This window comes from Astyanax mexicanus, chromosome 1 (genome assembly GCF_023375975.1).
Source record: "Astyanax mexicanus isolate ESR-SI-001 chromosome 1, AstMex3_surface, whole genome shotgun sequence".
NCBI classification, from domain to species: Eukaryota; Metazoa; Chordata; class Actinopteri; order Characiformes; family Acestrorhamphidae; genus Astyanax; species Astyanax mexicanus.
This window is the reverse complement of record NC_064408.1, coordinates 133,525,990-133,548,008: the sequence shown is the minus strand read 5'-3', so window position 1 is coordinate 133,548,008 and position 22,019 is coordinate 133,525,990. Positions and strand designations below refer to the sequence as shown.

Sequence of the window (22,019 nt, the reverse complement as noted above, 5' to 3'; positions counted from 1 at the left end):
TTTTACTCATGAAGAAATGTGGGGTTTAAATCAGGCTCGGGTTCATAATGACAGTTTATGGGTCGGGCTGGATTCTTTGGGTCTGATCTTAACTCTAGCGTACACTGTGTGATTATTTTAATGGAGAGCGTTGTGGATAACTCACACTGCACGTTTGAATGGTTTGTTTGAACAGCGACAGATGCAGCTGAAGCTCATTCTCACTCATTCTCTCTCTCATCGTACAGTTTTAGAAATAAAAAATCACATCGAGAAACTGAGTTCAGACAGAGATAAAACTCAGTTCAGTTCAATAAACCTAAGATGAGTTCATCAAATATTGTAGAAGATAAAGAAGAGGATGAGCTTTTGCTGATTCCATCATTTAAAAGTGAAATGTAATGTAATGTACGTATAGTGTGTGTGTGTGTGTAGTGTGTGTGTGTGTGTGTGTGTAGTGTGTGTGAGTGTTGTGTGTGTGTGAGTGTAGTGTGTGTGTGTGTGTGTGTGAGAGAAAACTTACATTTCTTTAATCCAGGTTTGATTCTTATTTCGCCTCCATGTTCCATTCTAAACACACACACACACACACACACACACACACACAGACACACACACACACACACACACACACACACACACACACACACAGATCAGCAGGGTGTGAGAGTGAAATGCAGAGTTTCTCTCTCTGGGTTTATATTAGTGAACATGGTGAAGGAATATGAAGTTCTGGATTTTCCTGATACACAATAATTAACGTTAATCCTTAAGAAGAAACACCCACTCCTTTATAACACCATTAACACAATTAGAGGAAACCAGAGCCTCAGATTTAAATTTTAATATCTAATAACAGATTCAATATGCTGTCACACTTTAGCTTCTTCTTTTATTCCCAGCCTCTAGGGGGCGTGAGGGAGAATTATAGGGTCTCTGTTTAGAACAGGTGAAGAAGTAAAGGCTGAACCATAAAGATCCAGCTAAAAATGAAACATGGAGTCTTCAACTTTTAACCAACAAACATGTGGACTTTACTTTACTCTAAACTCTGATGAGCTCAATCCATTTTATTAACACCTGAAACGCTGTGATTTATGAATAACGTACATTGAGGGTTCATCACGCTACAAACTCTGTAGTCCAGAACTCTAATCTTTACGTTCTGTTTATGGGCAAACTCTGATCCTGAACTTGGATTATTATTATTCCTGTGTTGATCTGAAGCTGGATGATATGAGTTGCTTTCAGCTTATAATATTATTTCAGTTTAAAGTACAAAATCCACATCAAAAGGCTGAATACACCACATCTGTATAGGCACTGTGCACTTTATTATTAAAATATATTAATTTAACTGAGAAAATGTAGCTCATTCTAACAAAGGGTAACACTGGACTCTCTAAACAGTTGATCACTCTTTTTTATCTCTAACTGACCCTCATCACTCTATCTAACATCTGCAGCACACCTGAATCTTCCCCCTGAGTACTTCTTCATACCTGAGTGTCTCCAGTGAGCAGTGTGGATCCTCCAGTCTGGCAGAAAGCAGCTTCTCTCCAGACTCTCCTGGGTGGTTGTAGGTCAGATCCAGCTCTTTCAGGTGGGAGGGGTTTGAATTAAGAGCTGAAGCCAGAGAAGAACAGCCTTTTTCTGTGATCATACACCCAGATAATCTAAAGAGAGAGAAAATTAGAGTAAGTTATTAACAGAGAGAGAAAGAGTGACAGAGGCAGACTGAGAGAGAGATTATACACTTCTGTATTAAACAGAACACACAACAAACTACTCTAGTCTCTAGGAACACTGGAAAATGAGTCATGAATCCTCTTAAACTTTGTAAATATAGCAGTGTTATTGATGTGGAAAACAGAATCTTTAAAGTAATTTAGTTTATGTTCATCTCACCCCTTTTTCTTAAATTGTTTTGCTTTTTGCGTGAAATTTCTGTACATTTAAATCTAAATTTTTTCTGAGGACAGCTCTTAAAAATCAACGGCACTGGTCAGTTTAAAGAGTGAAAAGCCCTTATTTTACTTTATAAATTAAGCTGCTAGCAATTAACTGGTGACTAGTCAAGACAAGTTCATTTGTATTGTATCTTTCATACATGCCATCAGTTCTATGTTTTACAGAAACATTTCACACACAATGCAGAACAATTATAAAAAAAGTTTCTTAGAATTTATAAGAAAACTGAGAACAAAAACTAATAAAATAATTAATAAGGAATTTGACAAAAGGACATTTGTGCTGGTTTGAATCCTAGTGTTGGGGGCATTACTAGTGTTTCTGATAAGTGGATGGGGTATCTGGTCTCCCAAACTGGGGAGGACATAGGAGAAAAAAAAGAACAATCATGTACTAAGAGTTTACCAGAATGCACAAAGATAAAACGTTTTGGCGCAGGTAAATAGATAAGTTTTCAGTTTTATTAGAGGTTATAGTCTACGCAGAACATCTCACAGCTTCTGGAAGTTTATTCCAACTGCAGCATAATGTCTCGTCATTGGTTCTGGTTCTAGGTAGTGTTAACAGATCTGCCTCTACTGATCTGAGGAGTCTAATAGGGCAGTATTTCTCCAGCATATCAGAGATTTACGTTGGTAAAAAACTTTTTAGTGCTTCATAGAAAAGGAGCAGTATTTTAAACTTTATTCTCCAGCTGATTGTATGATATGAGCACTGGAGTTACACGTCCCTGCCTCTTTGTCCTGGTTAGTATTCTGGCAGCAGCGTACTGAATAAGCTGCAGTTGTCTGACAGATGTTTGGGGAGGCCAGTGAGGAGGCTGTTACAGTAATCTTATCTGCTAGAAATAAAGGCGTGAATGAGTTTTTCTAGATTTGCCTTCATAAAGTCTTTAAATCTTACTGTTTTTCAGGTGGTATAAAGCTGAATTGATAATTGATTTGATATGGCTGTTAAAACTGAGCTCTGAGTCAATTTCAATTAGGGATAGGTGTTAAAATTCAATACTGAAAAAGCACTGACTGAAATGTCTCAGTACTACAGAGTACAGAAAAGTCAAAGGAAATTTGGTGCCTGTTTTGTATTTGAGTCTTACTGATTGTGTGGGGTGGACAGGTGTCTTTATGCAGCTAACGACCTCAAACAGGTGCTTTTAATTTGTGGAGGCGGACTAACAGGTCTTTGAGGCCCAGAATTTTTTGGTGATTGACAGATGTTAATTAAAAAATTATACTTTTATTTTTTAGATTATCTCTCATAGTGGACGTGCACCTAAGATGAAAGTTTCAGACCCCACCATGATTTCTAATTTGAAGAAGTCGCATTCAATTACTTATTTTACCTTTTTTATATGTAAAAAAGCATGTATAACCCTGTGTGAAAAAGTGTTTGCTGCTCTAAATCTAATACCTTAGTGGATGCCCTTGGCGGCAACAAATAAAGTCAAGGAGGGTTTTTGAGCATAAATGTCCTGTTTAATATCAGCTTAGCCACTTAGCCACTCCAAAACCTCCAAAGCCATGTCCTGCTGTCGAACCTGAAAACATCTGAGCTTGAGGTCACGTACAGATGGCCAGATATTCTTTCAGGATTGTCTCTTACAGCAAGTTGGGAAGGTCCTAAAGCATCAACGCAGACTCTGACCATCATACTACCACCACCATGTTTTACGTTCAGTATGATGTTCTTTATCTGAAATTATGTGCTAGTTTTACACCAGAAGTTACGTGACTTTCCAAAAAAAAAAACACTTTTGTCTCTTCAGTCAAAAAAATATTTACCCAAAGTGCTGGAGATCATTAAGATGTTTGTTGGTAAATGTGAGACGGTTCGTTGTGTTATTTTTGGTCAGCAGTGTTTTTTATCTTGGAACTCTCCCATTGTGACCATTTTCACCCAGTCTTTTTCTTATTATTGAATCATTAACACTGATCTTAACTGAGGCGAGTGAGACCTGCAGTTCTTTAAATGTTGTTCTGGGTTTTTTTGGGACCTCCTTTTTCAGATTAATGACTTTGTTTTCATATCTGTTTTTGAACTTCTTCAGATCAGGGCAAGATGTGCTGCTTTTTGAGATCTTTTATCTGCTTCATGTTGTTAGACAGTTCTATTTAAGGGATTTCTGAATTGATTGTACAATAATCCAGCCTGGTTGTGGTTAGGTAAATGTAAATGTAAATGTAAATTATCATTCAAAACATGCTTGTTCATATTTATAGGTTATATTTGTTTGATATTAAAGTTTATTTGATCATGAAAGGTTTTATTTGATCTGAAAAATGTTAGTATGACAAAAAGAAATGTATATATATATATATATATATATATATATATATATATATATATATATATATGTATATGTATAGATATGTACATAAAACATGTAAATACACTTCTGGTTTTTAGCTCAGTGTCAGTAGGCTGGATTAAGAACTGAATATAAGGTTGAAAACTAGCTAACTGTGGTTTTATTAGGACGTAAAAAGTGAAGCTTTCCAAGAGACAGAACAATAATTGTTGCAAGGAAGTAGGTGGACTCGTCCTGTTTTCCTGATTGTACTGGATTGTGTAGTTATAGAGATGTGGATGAAGGGTAAAGAAACAAGATAAAATACAATAGTAACAGAATATACATTAACTATTAAACAGAAAGCTCCAGTTCCACAGCTGATCAATTTTACTGTCACCTACATCTATATGCAGCTCATGCTCTTACGGGCTACAGATTATATTCTTCAACGGGGTTAAACTTTTTTTTTTGGAAGCTAGAGTGATTAATCCTGCATATCACTGTAGAGGACATGTTCAGCAAAGCTATTTAAGATCATCTGCAAGTAAATTAATGATTTTCTTCAAAACATTTGTGATTAGTGTGTGCCTACTTAAAAAATATATTAGTACGAACATCCTAAAGATGACTGCAAACAGAGTTCACATTTGATTGACTGGTGTACTCTGGCCTTGAGTAGAAGCTTCCTATTGTGTGATTTGATATATAAGTATCTCGTTAAAGCTTTAAATAACATATTTTAACACTTATAATTTCAAACTGAACCAACTCACCTGAGAATCTGCAGTTTACAGTCTAAACTCTCCAGTCCAGCAGAGAGCAGCTCCACTCCTGAATCCTGCAGATCATTGTTACTGATATCCAGCTCTTTCAGGGAGGAGTTTTCCAGCTTTAAAACTGATGCCAAAGTTTCACACATCTTAAATTGAAGATTACACAAAGCTAATCTGAAAAATGTGATATAAACACAAAAGATTTTACAATAAACACAAAGTTTAAATAACACATTTTGGTGATTTTCTTAACATATCATATTTCTTAACAATATCAGATTGTGGTGGTTTTGGCTATTGTTGTTAGTTGAGTGAGTAGTAGATCCTGGCTGAGCTCTATGTATAACCCCAGTTGTTAGGTGCAGGATTTGTCCTGTATTATACTACTATGTCATTATTTCTGCTCATACTGCAGAGGGAAATTGGCCTAAATCCAATTTTTAGTGTTCAGTGTGATTTTTTTAATATTCACACTGCCTCACAAATGACACCTATATTAAAACAAGATTTGGGACACATTTATCTGCAGTTTAGACAAAGCCAGAGTTACTTGAGGTTTTGTTAAGATCAGATAGAAATGTGGATAAAACAACTTGAGCAGGAATAAAGAAGACAGGAAGCGTGGATACAACTGTAAAATCATAGTAAAATCTATGCAAAAATATTGACATTAATCCCTAAATACAGAGATATAACCTCATCAATCCAGCACCCACTCTATGCATTACTTTCAGTTAAGACGTGACTCCTATTTCCCTTTAGTCTGTTTAAAATAAAGCGACAGAAACACTGACCTGAGAGTCTGCAGTTTACAGTGTGAACTCTTCAGTCCAGCAGAGAGCAGCTCCACTCCTGAATCCTGCAGGTTGTTGTTACTGAGGTCCAGTTCTATCAGTGAGGAGTTTTCCAGCTTTAAAACTGATTCCAGACTTTCACACGTCTTTACTCCAAGATTACAAGAAGCTAGTCTGTAATATAAGAATAAACAGATGTTACTTAAAAATGAAAATGGAAAATAACAGCGTTAATCATACCATAGCATTTATCACAATAAAGGTGTAATATACAAACACACCCTATTCATTATTGTCTCATGATCTAAAAGAATATTTTAACTGACATACAAATAGAACACAAAATGAAACTGTGAAATACAGTATCTGTGAGAAGGACTGGTGTTTCTTTATACAGAGATAGTAATCATGCAGAAAGCTAGAGTTACACATTAGAAAACAGTTTACAGTGAGGGCAGCTCTTCAAAAGTTCTGGGACAGATTATGAGTTAAAAGAGACGAAGAGTGAAGTTTATTGGGTGCTTTTTTAACCTGCCACCATTTACTTTCTCCCTCCATTTATTTATTGGTTATTAAATTCAGAGCTGTGTTTTATACAAAAAAAAATCAGAAATTCCAGCAAACCAGGCTTAATCTAGATGAGTCAACCCCAAAGCCTCATATACATCCAAACTTTAGTCTCTGTATCTGATTAGTGCAAGACCTCCCAGTGACCTCCTTTATAGATTATCTGATATTATTGATTAGATAACAATAAGGTTTTTTTTATATTTATACTATCAGATATTAAAAGAGGGAATACTGTAACAAAAGATTATATTTTTATTTGACACATACATACACAGAGTAACAGATTATAACCTGGCCTGTAAGTACTTTAAAATGCTGTAAAATTTATAAATTTTCCATTAAAGACAGTAACTGGTTATTGGGTGAGCTACTTCTCTGTAATCCCTTTAAGTTTTGGGGTTTTCTAGAAAGCATGAATGTGTGTTTCTTTCAGCTGATTTAAAAGGTTAATTTTGTATCAGCAGTTTTATCAGCACTCATTTTACTCAAATCAACAGCTAACTTTAGTAGCTTACTCATTGACAGACTGAAATTACTGTAAAGCTATCTTGCTAACCATCGGAAGATGCTTGATAAAACTGTAACTGTGGAATGCAGAGTACTTGCCCTTAGCATGCTGGCTTTGTTCAATTTCCAAGTAAAGTGTAGCGTTTTAGCATTTCCACAGTAAAATATCTCCAAACTAACAACTTTATAATCAAATCAGCAGCCAGACATTTAGTCACTGAGGATAAAACTGCTGTGTGTTCATTGTAAACTGTCGAAGTGGAATTTGGATTGGTGCTATGTCTCATGTTGGTGTTACGGTGGGTTATGGTGTTTTCCTGATATCTAAAGCAATAATTTAATCAATATCTACTATATCTACTAATATAAAACATTGTGATTAATACATATTCACCAGTGATTTAATGAAAACTGTGAATGCCTGAATAAAAATACTTACAAAGCTCTTTTGGATATTTTAACTACTGGCAGCAGCCTCAGAAAACACTCCTCTGATGGATCATATTTACTGAGGTTAAACTCCTCCAGCTCTTCTTCTGAATTCACCAACACAAACGCCAGAGCTGACCACTGAGCAGGAGAGAGGCTGGCCTGATGAAGACGATCACCTCCACTCAGGTATTTCTGCACTTCCTGCACTAGAGAATGATCATTCAGTTCATTCAGACAGTGGAACATATTGATGGATTTCTCTGGAGATGAGTTCTCCTCAATCTTCTCCTTGATGTAGTTGACTGTTTCCTCATTGCTGTGAGAGTTCTTCTCTTTCTGTCAGTATGAATCGTAACAGAGTCTGATTAGACTCCAGTGAGAGACCCAGAAGGAAGCGAAGGAACAGGTCCAGATGTCCACTCTCACTCTGTAAGGCTTTATCCACGGCACTGCTGAGGAATTCATTCATCGATGTCCTGCTGAAAAGCTCAGATAGTTCAGTGGTTTGCTGTTCTGTGGTTTGCATATTCTGATCCTTAGTGTTGAAATAGAGAAATGCATATAAAGCAGCGAGGAACTCCTGAATACTCAGATGTACAAAGCTGAAGACCTTCCCGAGGTCCAGCAGCTCACGTTCCTGTCTGAAGATCTGGGTACACACTCCTGAGTACACTGACACTTCTGTAATATCGATGCCACTCTCTCTTAGATCTTCCTCATAGAACATCAGGTTTCCTTTCTCCAGCTGCTGGAACGCCAGTTTCCCCAGAGCCAGGATACTTTCTCTAGTCTGCTGAGGATCAGTGTCACTTTTCCCACTGTACTTCTGGCTTTTGTGTTTGATCTGAAAGATCAGGAAGCGTGTGAACATCTGCGTCAGGGTTTTGGGGGTTTCTCCACTCTCAGCTTCACTCAGCATTCTCTCTAGAACAGTGGCTGTAATCCAGCAGAAGACCGGTATGTGGCACATGATGTAGAGGCTTCTTGAAGACCTGATGTGTGCGAAGACTTTGTTGGCCAGGTCCTGATTCCTGATCTTCTTCTTGAAGTACTCCTGTTTCTGAGGATCATTGAAACCCCGCACTTCTGTTACCTGATCAACACACTCAGGAGGGATCTGACTGACCGCTGCTGGTCGAGAGGTGATCCAGAGGAGAGCAGAGGGAAGCAGATTCCCCTTGATGAGGTTCGTCAGCAGAACATCCACTGAGGTTTTCTCCTCTATTTCCACCAAGTTCTCATTGTTCTGGAAATCCAGAGAAAGTCGACATTCATCCAGACCATCAAAGATGAACATGACCTTGTAGCTCTTATAATGTCTTGGTTTTAAATCTTGTGTTTCTGGGAAGAAGCGCTGAAGAAGATTCACCAGACTGAGCTTTGTCTCCTTCATCAGATTCAGTTCTCTAAAAGGAAGTGGAAATATGAAGAGAACATCCTGATTTACTTCTCCTACAGTCCAGTCCAGAATGAACTTCTGCACAGAGACTGTTTTTCCAATTCCAGCAACTCCTTTAGTCAGTACAGTTTTGATGAGCCGGTTCTGTTCTGGTAAGGGTTTAAATATGTCGTTACATTTGATTGGTCTTTCCTCTGTTGGCCTTTTCCTGGATGCAGCTTCAATCTGCTTCACCTCATGTTCCTGATTGATGTCTCCACCTCCTCCCTCTGTGATGTAGAGCTCTGTGTAGATCTCATTCAGAAGTGCTGAGTTTCCATGGCCTGAGATTCCTTCATTAATTTTCTGATATTTTTCCCTCAGTTTGGATTTGAGCTTTTGTTGACATGCTGGGGCCAATTCTGATTACAGGGAAAGACAATAAGGAAAATGTAATCAGCTGTAATCAAGCATTAAAGACACTGTAGAACAACTCTGTGATACAGTAAATAAATAATTTCATAATAAAGATTGCAGTATGTTGTCTTTTATACTGCAATACATTTTTTATTCTCTTTGAAAATCAGCTCTAAAGAAATAAATTAGCACCAGGTTGATACCAATAGTAACTCTTACGGCTCTCTAGTGTATTGGCGAGGTCTGTCTGCTTCATGTTCCTCAGGATATGCAGTGTGATCTTCAGCACCCCCTCCTTTTGATCATCCTCCACTTCTCTCTCAGAGCATGCTGGGTAATCTGAACTCAGGAGTCTCTTGAATGTGTTCAGCTCGTTTTTCACTAGAGAGATAAACTTCTGCTGCAGCTTCTGATAAAGAACAAACATCACAGAATCACTAAAGCTGTTACAGTTCAGAGACAGATGATCTGAACAATCTGAACATCAGAAAGAGATCAATCTGAGGAGGGGAGGAGTTATAGATGCTCTGGTCTTAATATTAACAATATTACAGTTAAGATAGACCAATTACGAATGTTCACCTTAAAGTGAAAATAAACTGAAAAATAAAAGAAATCAGGGAGATCCCAGTTGTATATACGGTTTAGGACTAACCTCGAATATTTGTTCCAGTTTTTCCCTGTTTATTATTTTCTTCTTCTTTCTGTGGACAAATAGAAAATCCACACTGTAATCTACAGGAATAAATAAGCTGATATAGCAGCTCACATCTACACATACAACTGATATTTATTATAACAACTACAATAATAACAAAAGCATGAATTCTCATTTTATTCCTGGATGCATCTTAGAAACAACACAAGATAAATCAAATAAAGAATACCAGACAGTAACTGATCAAATATATGAAGTTCATTTCCTAAAGGAAATGCAGAATGATGTCACAGAATACATGGTTTCATCTGATTTATAGGGTGTTGCTATAATATAGTTGTTGGTTGTAGGGCTGAACGATTTTGGAAAATAATCTAATTGCAATTTTTTATCTATAAATTGCGATTGCGATTTAAAATGCGATTTTTTAATGTTTCAACAAACAGAAGCAATAAATCAATTTGTTTAATAATAAACAATGTCAGATTTATTTAAAGCACAGATAACAATAAAGCAAACAAATATATCGTCGCTGTCCAATGAAAAACACTTATCTCCAAAACACCAACTTTACAGGAGAGAGAAAAAACCTTGTAAATTTTCAATGGAAGTCGATGTAAAAAGAGTTTGTTTCAGGTCATTTTGAAGAGTTTCTATTGGTCCGTTCATCAAGAAATTTTGCAACAGTGTAAGGGACAATTTGTCTGTTCAAATTATGTAATAAACTAAAAATCGACAAAAATGGAGATAAGTGTTTTTCATAGGACAGCGACGATATGCTTTTCCTTTTCACCATTTGTTTTTTTTTTAATAGAAAAATAAATATATAAATAGCTTTTCCTTTTCACCATTTTTTTATAGAAAAAATAGATATAAAAAATTAAGAAGATTAAGAGAAGATTTTGTGTTTCTACGTGCAGCGCAGATTTATACATAATAAACAGAGTCACGCGGCTGTGAGCGGTGAATACAGCGCAGACGGCGCGAGCATGGAGACAGTGTTTGTTCACAGCTGTGGTAATTAACGTTATCCACCTCCTCTAGCTGGTCTCGGTTCGGTTCTTTTGATCCGCACCCGAGTGCGATTACTGTTTTCACACCTGCTCAATCGAACCGCACTAAAGTTACAAACGGACCAGAGTTCGATTTAACCAGACCAAACAGTGCTGGTGTGAAAGTGCGCTGTGTTGACTTCACTTCTCCACCTCCCTGCCTCCTGCTCGGGTTTGCTCCGCTCGTCCTCGGCTCGGCTCGCTCCCAAGTCACGTGACCAGTCAAATCGCAGCCTGTGCGGTTAGAGAATCTCATTTTAAAATATCGCGAGATAATCGCAAATGCAATTAATCGTTCAGCCCTAGTTGGTTGCTAAGGTGTTGCTATACTGCAGCTGTTGGTTAAGCTGTTCCTAGAATGCTGATAGGCTGTTCCTAGATGTTGCTATGTTATAGTTGTTTGTTGATGAGGCGTTGCTGTGAGCTCCAAGTGTTTACTGGATTTTGTAAAAGATGAATGTTGTAAAGAATGAATGAGTGAATGGCTTAAGGAAGACAGCCTACAGAAAAATAAATGTGATCATATGAGGACCCAGCTGGGACTTAATCGACTTCAATGTTGAAATGTGGTTAAAATATGGTTGAAGTAATGTCTGTTGTTGTTTCAATGTTGAAACAACTTTGAAACAACATGTATCAAATGTTAAAAAGTTGAGCAAACTTTAACATTTTAACGTTGAATCAACATAATGTCCTCAACCTTCTGCCTTTTGAATCAGCATTTTACATTTAATTACCATACAATTAAAAAAAAACAGTTGGATGGAGGGATGAAAAAGTGGATTTACTTCTAATTTGCAGTAACTGCTTTTTAATTGGGCACCAATTCTTCACCATATCTGGGGAAAGGCTCATGTTCTATTAGTTTTACTGTTAGGTATTTAAAATTAAATGTTGAATCAGATTGGTAGTGGTGAATAACATTCTTTATACTCAGATTTACTGCAGTGATGTAAGTTTATTTTTAACACTCTGTTAACCATAGGATTTTCTACTTTTAGTGAGCTATGGTTTATTAAAGGTTGAACGTATGACGTTGAAACAACGTTGCTATATCAACATTGATTCCCTTTTCAAAATCAACACCAACGCTGATTCAACCATAACATTAAATTCACTACAAAAAACAACAGATAAAATTATTTTTAGCAAATTTGAATTTGGTGCTGCAACACGTTGTAAAGAAGTTGTACAGGATGATGTTTATCTCTGTGTTTCATCATCTTTTTTATTTAACACTCAATAAGCGTTTAGGAACTGAGGACACTGATAGCTGAACTTTGTAGGTGGAATTCTTTCTCATTCTTTCTTGATGTAGATCTTCAGCTGATCTACAGTCCGGGTCTCCGGCGTCGTATTTTGAGCTTCATGACGCTCCACAGGTTTTCAGTGAATCCCAGAAAAAACGCTCTTATTTAGCTTTTAAAAGGCCATTTAAATGCTTAGTTATGGTTGTTTTGCTGTTTTCCTCGGGTTTTGAGTGCTCAGCTGACTCTAAAGCGCTGACTCAGCTCTCGGTCGGTCCGGGTCTCTGTGGTGAGACAGCGTGCGGGTGGGGGCGGGGCTTTTAGAAAACTGAAACAATGGACTGTAACATTTTTCCAATATCGTGCAGCCCTAGCCCCGTCTCAACTTCTTTGGAACGTGTTGCAGCATCAAATTCAAAATGAGTGAATATTTGCAAAAAACAATAAAGTTTATCAGTCTGAACATTGTCTTTTTAGTGTATTCAGTTAAATATAGGTTGAAAAGGATTTTCTAATAATTGAATTCTGTTTATATTTACATTTTACACAAAATCAAAGCATAAATTGATTGGAATTGGGGTTGTAAGAAAAAGTATACAAAGCAGAAAACAATATAGATATATAGTAATTTAGTGTATTTAAAAAACTAAACATCAATCTCAGAACACAGATCACCTTACTGTCTCTATAGACCGTTTCAATGAGGAAAACAATAATAAAGCTCCTGCACATGTCTGTTCCTTCCACACTTCCGGTGGCGCTATTTTCAACTATACAGCTGTCAGAATGAGAGCGCATATTTCACAAATCTCCCAAAAACAGAGCAAACATACGATCAGAAATTAGTAAAAAGTGATCAGACCTCTTTTCCTGATCCTTTTGATAAGGATTTAAGAGGGAAGTTCTTTCCTCTGATTTAAAACGCTTGATAGAGGTGATCTATCCAGATCTGATCACTACCTTGTTGAAACGGAGGCAGTGAAAGAGCATTTAATTCATTTCTCAGTGTAAAAGTTGTGAATATTTGTTCCTGTAGTAGAGAAGCATCACTATGGTGAGGTTGTAGCAAGTCAAACGATATCCAGCACGAACTCTGCATGATTTATAGATCAGAAGGAGGGAGGAGTTGTGAGCGGACGCTGTAACTGCAGGCAGGTCAGCAGAGTGAAAAACCAAAGCAGGCGTGTTTACTATGGAGGACCAAAAATGACATAAGTATAAATAAATAAATAGTTAAATAAATACATGAATAAATAAATAAATGTTGACATAAATAAATGCGCATATAAATGAATAAATACACTTATAAATAAGAACTGTATTTATTAATTAATTTATTTACCTATACAATTATTTGTGCATGTATTTATTTATTTATTCACGTATATGTGCATTTATTTATATATTTATTAATTTCAACATTACTTTATTTATTCATTAATTTATTTATATCTTTCTACAGTTATATGTGTATTTATTTATACTTATGTAATGTTTGGTCCTCCATAGTTTACTGGTTTAAAGAACAATTTGACCTGATTTTCAGTGTTTGTGACTCTCAGATTAGGTGAAGTTTGAATTCATGTTAAATTAAAAAGTTTCGTCCACTGTTTTAAACGCTGTTTACCGCTGAACGGAAGTGTTCTAGGAACAGCGACGTCACTTCCTGTGCTCGTGAATATTCCTCTGAAACGGTCTATATACAGATATATGTGTAATTCTCCCCCCTGTAGCTGATCCTGTAGTTTAGAGCAGCGATTAAATAAATACATTGTTTTTTTTAAGCGTAAAATAATTAACGCTCCTCTGATTTTGTTCTCGTATTTTATATTGGAAAAAAGAGACAGAGAGACGCGTGCAGCATTCTTGCTGCCATGGTAACCACCATTCGTTTGCCGGTGTTGTGCCGTATTTAGCACCCCCCCTCTCGAGAGCGCGCACTCACCTTTCTCTTGACTTTAACTTTACTTAGAAATACGTGGAAAAATGGAAATACCCAAGATGCTGTTCATGGTGGGGGTGGGGATTTCTTCACAGCTGTTGGAACATGCCCAACTGTCTCACTGACTTCCACAAAATACAGGTTAGATAAAAGCCTCTTGTTTTGTAGTTTTATTTAATTTATTGTATTTCCCTTTATACCTGCAGTCAGCACGGTCCTTCTCAGTTTCTCACTAATGTTCTCTGAATACAGAGATATGCTGACAAGTAAAATAGCAAATGATATTTAATTTTACTGTAGTAACTTTTATACATGTAGTTGCTCTTAAATTCACTTTGCATGCATATGTATGTGTAAATGTGTTTTTGAGGGTATTTTTCAAAAATAAATTTGTTTGGTTTATATTCTATAAAAAGTGGGTTGTGATTTAATGACCCTGAGAAAATTTGAATCTCTGAGGCTTTGATGTTTCACTCACTGTGGGTCAGAGGTCACAGCTTCATCACTGAAGTTATGAGGAGTATCCATGGACTGATCACTCTTCATAGACACTCCACTGGGTTCTGGAGAAGCTCCTCTCTGGGTTTCAGTTCTGTTAACATTAAACACAGTGAAACTCCAACACACAGCACATCTTTAATAAAGATCAGGAACTGAAGAGCTTCACTCTCAGAACAGAACAGTAGTTTAGTGCAGTGATGTACCGAGACCCAGAGCTTCCTCCTCCACTGCTGAACCTTAGAGGAGGATCCATGGACCAATCACTCTTCATAGACACTCCACTGGGGGCTGGAGATGCTCCTCTCTTCTTCCTGTAAACAGATCTTCATGATGATCCATGATGAGAGTAAAGTGTGGAGTAAACTCATTCACAGGTTCCACACTAACTTTTTCATAACTGTTCCAGAAGCTTCCCAAAGCTTTCTGAAAATCCCTCGTCCAATAAACACACATCATTTTATTCTTTATCAAAACTGCTGCACAAATCTGTAACTTCATAAAGTCATCCTCCATCATGTCTGGATTATATTGAGGATGTGTTTTATATGTATTTATGACCAGCCATCCCATTAATTCTAATTATTACAGTATTATTACTTGAAACAATAATAATGAATAATATTACAGGTGCTCTTCAAGATTTCAGTGGTTTTATTTGGTAATGCTTAGATTTGTTTTATTTCTGGTCTGTTTACAACCAAATATTTTCAACAAATTCCTGCAGTAATATCATTTTAAATGAAACATGATTAATAATATAATATGTAAAGTTGTTTCCTCTGATTTTCTTCTTTAATAAGACTTTAAATTGTGATCTATACATGAGGTAATGTTTAAATATAGTGGATTTAACCTGAAAACAGATGTATTATATGTTCAGTAAAAGAAAGGTCAGTATTGTCAGAATGTTACACTGTTCTACAGGTAGGTGTTTGTGTTTGTGGTGTAAATGTGTTGATTAGAGCTGGATAAATGATGTTTATTGAGAGTCACTCCTGATACGAACACTGTAGTTCAATGGACATACGCATCTCCAGAACTACAATCCCCAGCATGCACCTGACAACATCACGTGTTCAGAACCAGCCAATCGCTGCACTTTCTCACGCTCCTCATCTCCGGAATTTTAGAACTGAGTTCAGCTGTTAGTAATTTGTATGTGTATATAAACCCATTTGTTGGTATTATTTTTCTTTAAGTATTTCACTGTTGATCCAGCGACAGACTGAGCGTTTTCTTTCTGATTGTATTTCTGTAAATGTATCTTTTTTTCTTGTGTTGAACTTCGTCTCTTTTGCTCTGTTTTTACTGTGTTTTCTGGTGGTTTGGACTGTATTTCTGGATCAGGATTTCTCTTTTATTAGAGTTTATGTCTCTGATGTATGGGTTTATTCTTACTCTGGTTTTGAACACTGCTTGTATTACGACTACACGTTTTTTCCTTTAGTATTAAAGCCTCATCTACTTTTTACCACACTGATCTGAGTTCAGTCTGTAGAGTTACAAAAACTCTTGTGTTTATTTTCCATGTTCAGTTTCTCTGCAGTAAAAGCGAGCGCAGCTTTCTCCTCCAGCTCCGCTGTGCACACGGCTACCGTAATACACGGTTTATACTCTCACTAAAACTTTCACACAGATTCATCTTTCTTTTCTCCAGCAAATATGTTACTTTTATATTGTTTACATCTGTTAACATGCTTGACATATTTTTATTTTATATATATATCGTTATTAAGATCACTATCATTATAATTATTTTACACAAGCCTGATATTCTGGTGATCCCCTCTATGTGCAGATTATTAAATTAGTTCATTTTAATGAATTCACCTGAATTATTAATATTTATATAATTATTTACCATATACTTTTTTATAAAGAATGAACTGATCCGTAGGGACTGAAAGTTCTGATTAAACTAAATATTAATTATATTTATAATAACTGAGATAAAGATAACTGATGGAGAGGAATATTATTTGAACTATGTCAGGATTTCTGTATTAATCTGCAGGTGAGAGATTTTGTTTTTGCTAGTTTGTTAAATGATTTTCTATGTTTAAAAGCAGCACAGGGTTCTGACTCTGGTCCAGGAGAACCTCGGTTCTGTGTATTTAAATCAGTAAAATTTGTGGAACACAGGTCCAGGATCAGAGCTGCAACCATTAAAATATAAAAACTACTTTACTAATAAAATCTATCAGTTAATTTACTCACTTTAGGACAGAGGCTCCTCCTCCACTGCTGGAGTTCTGAGGATCCATCATTTACTCTTCTTCATTCACACACAGCTGGAACCCCTGAGAACAGATCAGCCATTACAATAAAACCACTATTCTTACAATAATAACATTATTATCAGAACTGCATTAAACAATTCCTGATAAACAAACAAAACCAACAAAAACAGGGAACATTTAATAACAGTGTGATTTAACCTCATTACAGATTAACTTAGATTACAGACATTTACTGATTTTATAATTACTATAATTTAATTATTACTAGTAATATAAAATAATAAAAACATTATTTAAGTATAATATAAAACAGCAGGATTAAAAACTCTAACACTAATTATTTATATTAATAATTATTAAAATATTACTATTAATAGTATTAAATAAATGTTATTTAAGTATAATATAAAACAGCAGGATTAAAAACTCTAACACACCACGTGATCTTGAGCTCCGTTGCTCCCCCTGCTGGTTGAACAGCGCTACTGCATATAAACACGCCTTTATAGCAGCTCCGTGTTTTTATCTCCCCAACAGATCAAAGCCCACATTAAGCAGTAATGCGCTTTAAACAGCATAAACTACACTGTGATCAATAAATATCGATCTATATCTGCGCATTTCTCTTCAGTTTACAGCATTATTGATCTGTTACAGCTGATTGTTCTCCAGCCGGTCTGATCTAGACCAGGTCCAGGTCTGATCCAGGCCCGGTTCAGATCTCCATGCTGATCCTGGTTCTTCCAGTGGAATCGGACACTGAGCTGAGCTTAAAGAACCGGTTCTGGATCTGAGGAACCTTTAGAACCGGTTCTGACTTTAAGCTACACGGTTCTGTTCTACATTCTCTTCAGTTCTGAACTTACCGAGTGAATCCGGACTTCTGTTCTCTTCTAATGGAGGAAACTGAACTTACTTTCACTTCCTCCTTCACTGCGTCACATCCCGCCTGCTCTCTCAGCCCCGCCCCTATTCATGCGTCACACACTGCTCTCTCTTAACCCCGCCCCCTCCTTCACGCTTTTTATTTTTAATGAATTGTATGACAAACTGTTAAAAATTAATGCAATTTACAAAACTCCAACAGTCACTATCCTGTAAAACATATATCACCAGTTATGATCAAATATAAAAAAAGTTAAAAAGAACAATAAAAGTTTAAAAAAGGCTTCTTTATTTTTTTCATGTGTTAAAACTTCCAACATAACTTTACATTAGAAATGTAGAATTATGTTTATTTTTATATTCTAACACTTATAATATATATTATACTTAGAGCTAAAATAGTACATTTTAATTTACTCTTAAAAAAACACATTTCTTTGTGAATATACATTTTGAAATAAAATAATAAAGAACAGAAACATCAAGAGATCCGTTTTTTTTATTCAGAATAACTAATTATTTCTTTGAGGTCACAACTGTAAATGGAATTATTATGAGAGAAAGAATAAAAACTGAATTCTTTCTGGAAGTTGGAGAACACGTTAAAGTTAAAGAAAAGCAGAGTTTCATTACTGTTTCCACTAAAGGTAAAAATACATTTTTAGAAATACGTTATGGAGAATCTTAAGCCCCTCCTTCTCTCAGAGCCAATAGAAATAGAGCACATCACGCCCCTCCTGGGGGAAAACATTCTGATCAGTTTTAATAGAAGCGAACGAGAAATTGGAGGTCAGCGGGTCTTCAAACTGCTTTAATATAAAAAGAAAATAGCAGCTTATTTTCATATCCTTCCTCCTGAATAAAGGATCAGATATTTATATAATCTAAATATGATTGGACTCCCTCAGTGTCCGATTTCTGCTACAAAATCAGTGTGGAATAATGAGCTAGAGAGTGAAGAGCCAGAATCACTTATTTACACTGGTACCATCATTACCTCACCCAGATACCAGACAGAATAAACCAGTTACCTAATGTTTAGTAACACTAGACAGATGGTCATAATGTTTTAGCTTAATTTTATAAGCGCATTTATATAAGATGTAGTTCATCCCAAGGACACTAGATGGAGACAGTGCACCTTTCTCTATTTTACATAGAAGAGTTTACAAATCTATAATTCTTATTATTTCAGCGTTATTATCACACTGTGTAAAGTTGAAATAAATAGTTACATTATTTTTACTGATTGATACAAAAGGTAAAATTTACACTATTCTTAATTTCTATTAAACATCTACCAAAAGTAGATTATATCTCAATACAAAAAGTGTGTTAATTGTGCAGAAAGTTTATTATTATGGTAAAGTTTAAAATATATAATATATGCATTTTATAAATATAAGTATATAGTTGAGGTACTGATCTTACTCTGGGAAACTCTTGTTCTAATCGAAGCTCAGTCTGAACTCAGTTTTATCAGTTAAAGCACAGCTGATAGATGATATAGAAAAAGAAAATCATAATTAAATAATTAAAATGTGAATTAAATGTGTTTCAGTTGATCTGATCGTGGTTTAATTTGATAGTAGATCCAGTTTAGTGGGAGTTTAGTTGTGGGTCAGGTGAACTGGTGGTTGTGTTACCAGAGTAAACAGGGTTAATTTAACACACAGCTGCTGCACTATGTTCACTATATGAAGTATCAGGCTGCTGGATTACAGTGAATAAAATACTTTTATTACACTTTATTAATCTCCTCAGATTTACTCTGATTTTCCTCTAAATATAATTTTTACATTAATGCTTTGATGTGTGATTTAATAATTGTACTATGTGAATATGAGACAACATTAATTCAGACTGATAGATTGAGGAAAATGCTGATAGTGGTACTAATAATATGGAAGAGTGCAGCTGTACTGGAGCATATAGCGAGTTATTACGTATTTTATTCAGAGAGATAATAACAGTTTTAATAAGATAAAGTCTAATAAAATATAGATCTGAACATTGTGATCACTAATATTCTCTTTATAAGCTCTGAAGGTGTTTTTGTGATTAATAGTAGAAAGACTTTCAACCAAGACTGGCTGATTAACTACATCTGTGGTTTTATTTATTTACTTTTGATAAATTATTTATTTACATTATCGTTTTAAGATTTATATATGTAACAAACACCACACTGATAGTGTAAATGTGAAAAAAATATATAACTTACTGTGGATGATGCGTTCATTCTTGATGTTAAATGCTGCAATCTGAGGGAGAAAACACATTTAACTAATCAATAACTCATAAAGACTCATAAATCAGTTTTATCTATTATACAGCACTAAAGCATAGTTATCTTCATCAACTTGAACAATATCATGGTATTAAATATAAGTATTTTTATGTCAATACCTGCATGTAATAGTTTAAATGAGATGATAATTATATCATTATTTATTATTAAAAATATCTGCCTATTATTTATGACTGAGACACAAAAGAATAATTTGATTAAAAGAAAAAGTCAGTGTTTAATGTTTGAGGTAAATTAAAGGATATTACAGTTTGGTTCTCTTTAAATATATCAGATTCTTACTCTCGCCCAAGAACTGACTGTTTACTCGCTGCCTAATATAACTATCCACCGCTCAACAGGAGTAAAGGTAATTTATTATTTAAAGTTATTCACATCACCTAACAGTGGTTTTAATGTTATGGCCGACTCTAATACAAATGTGTGTTATTTGTTGCACATAAAACAACACTTTCCTCAGCTGTATATTGCATTTTTCTAACATAAAACACAAATATTGAAATAACTACTTAATTCAGAGCATGAGCCATTTCAGTAACAGACTTACTGTAAATTACTGTATCAGTAAAATAAAACATACATAAACTGCAGATAAATAAATGATGGGAAGGAGCCTGTCCATGAAGAGAACCATCAATAACAGTGTTTACTGTTCACTGAAAACCAGCAGTAGAATAACAGTATTTTATTATTTAATTAGTTTAAACACTATTACATCAGAATTTACCATAAAATATAATCAGCAGGAAGGTTTAAGGAGTTTCCAGCGTAAACTCTCTGGAATCTCCGGCTGATGGAGGAGAAATATTAGTTTAAAAATCTGTTAAACTGGCTCTTAAACTGAGGTAAAATTGGAGGATAACTTACTGTACTGTACTTTACTGGGGTAAATTAATTAAAATAACAGATAGCAGTGAGAAGAACAGTGAGAATAGTGGTAATTAGTTTAATCTAAACACTTAAAACTCTTCTTATTCAGGTACAGCAGCTAATAAATGCTCTTTCTCCTCAGAAACTTCAGCAGCGTTTAGCTACAGCCAGTAATTTACCCGCTTCTGAACTTAAACTGCGCCTAAAACCAGCATTTAATTAGTCTAGATTAGTCTAAACTTCTTTAATCTCATCAACTTACCCATAAATTATTAGTGTTTCCTCCGTTTATTAAACAGTTTAAGAGAAACGGGGCTAATTCACTGCTAACTCTGTTAGCTGCTAACAGGCTAATGTGACAGGAATCTGACAGGAGAGCGTCTCGCGCCGAATCACAGCGCGCATAAAGAGCGCGTGAGGGCAGCGCTAATATAAACTACTGCTTTAAAATCACTGAAACTCACCTAAAATTACCCAGCAAACATGCCCACACTGGGCCAATGAGGGCCCAATGTGGGCCAACACATCGGCCCCGTATGGGCAGCCCACATCGGGCCATTGGGGATTTGCACATCGGTGCGGTATCGGCCCCACGCCATCGGCCCCATATGGGCAGCCCACATCGGGCCATTGGGGACTTGCACGTTGGTGCGGTATCGGCCCCACGCCATCGGCCCCATATGGGCAGCCCACATCGGGCCATTGGGGACTTGCACGTTGGTGCGGTATCGGCCCCACGCCATCGGCCCCATATGGGCAGCCCACATCGGGCCATTGGGGATTTGCACATCGGTGCGGTATCGGCCCCACGCCATCGGCCCCATATGGGCAGCCCAAATCGGACCATTGGGGATTTGCACGTCGGTGCAGTATCGCCCCATATGGGCAGCCCACTTAGGGCCAACGGAGATTTGCTCATCGGGACGGCACCAGCACCATGGCGTCGGCCCATTTCAGGCAGCCCACATTGGGCCAATGGAGATTTGCTCACCAGTATAGCGTGGGCCCCACGGCGTGGGCCCTTTTCAGGCAGCCCACATTTGGCCAGCGAAGATTTACTCCTCTATGCAAAATCAACACCAAAGCATTGGCCCATTGGGCCAACAGAGATTTGCAGAGCTCTAACACACACACACACACACACACACACACACTGACTCATGCCCTCAGTGGAAAACCAATTGTGGCCCCAAATTTTTAGA

General features: G+C 36.3%; 1 protein-coding gene across 1 annotated transcript in view; it reads right to left on the bottom strand.

The window, feature by feature from the left end:
• Window positions 1-1,414: 1,414 nt before the first annotated feature.
• Window positions 1,415-22,019, bottom strand: part of LOC111190621 (NACHT, LRR and PYD domains-containing protein 12-like) — a 407,924-nt gene continuing 387,319 nt past the window's right edge. The window contains exons 6-8 of the mRNA XM_049468860.1: window positions 5,808-5,981; window positions 5,014-5,187; window positions 1,415-1,655 (exon numbers count right to left, since the gene is read on the bottom strand). Coding sequence (XP_049324817.1) covers window positions 1,433-1,655; window positions 5,014-5,187; window positions 5,808-5,981 — 571 coding nt within the window. The 3' untranslated portion in view covers window positions 1,415-1,432. The remainder of the gene's footprint in view (window positions 1,656-5,013; window positions 5,188-5,807; window positions 5,982-22,019) is intronic.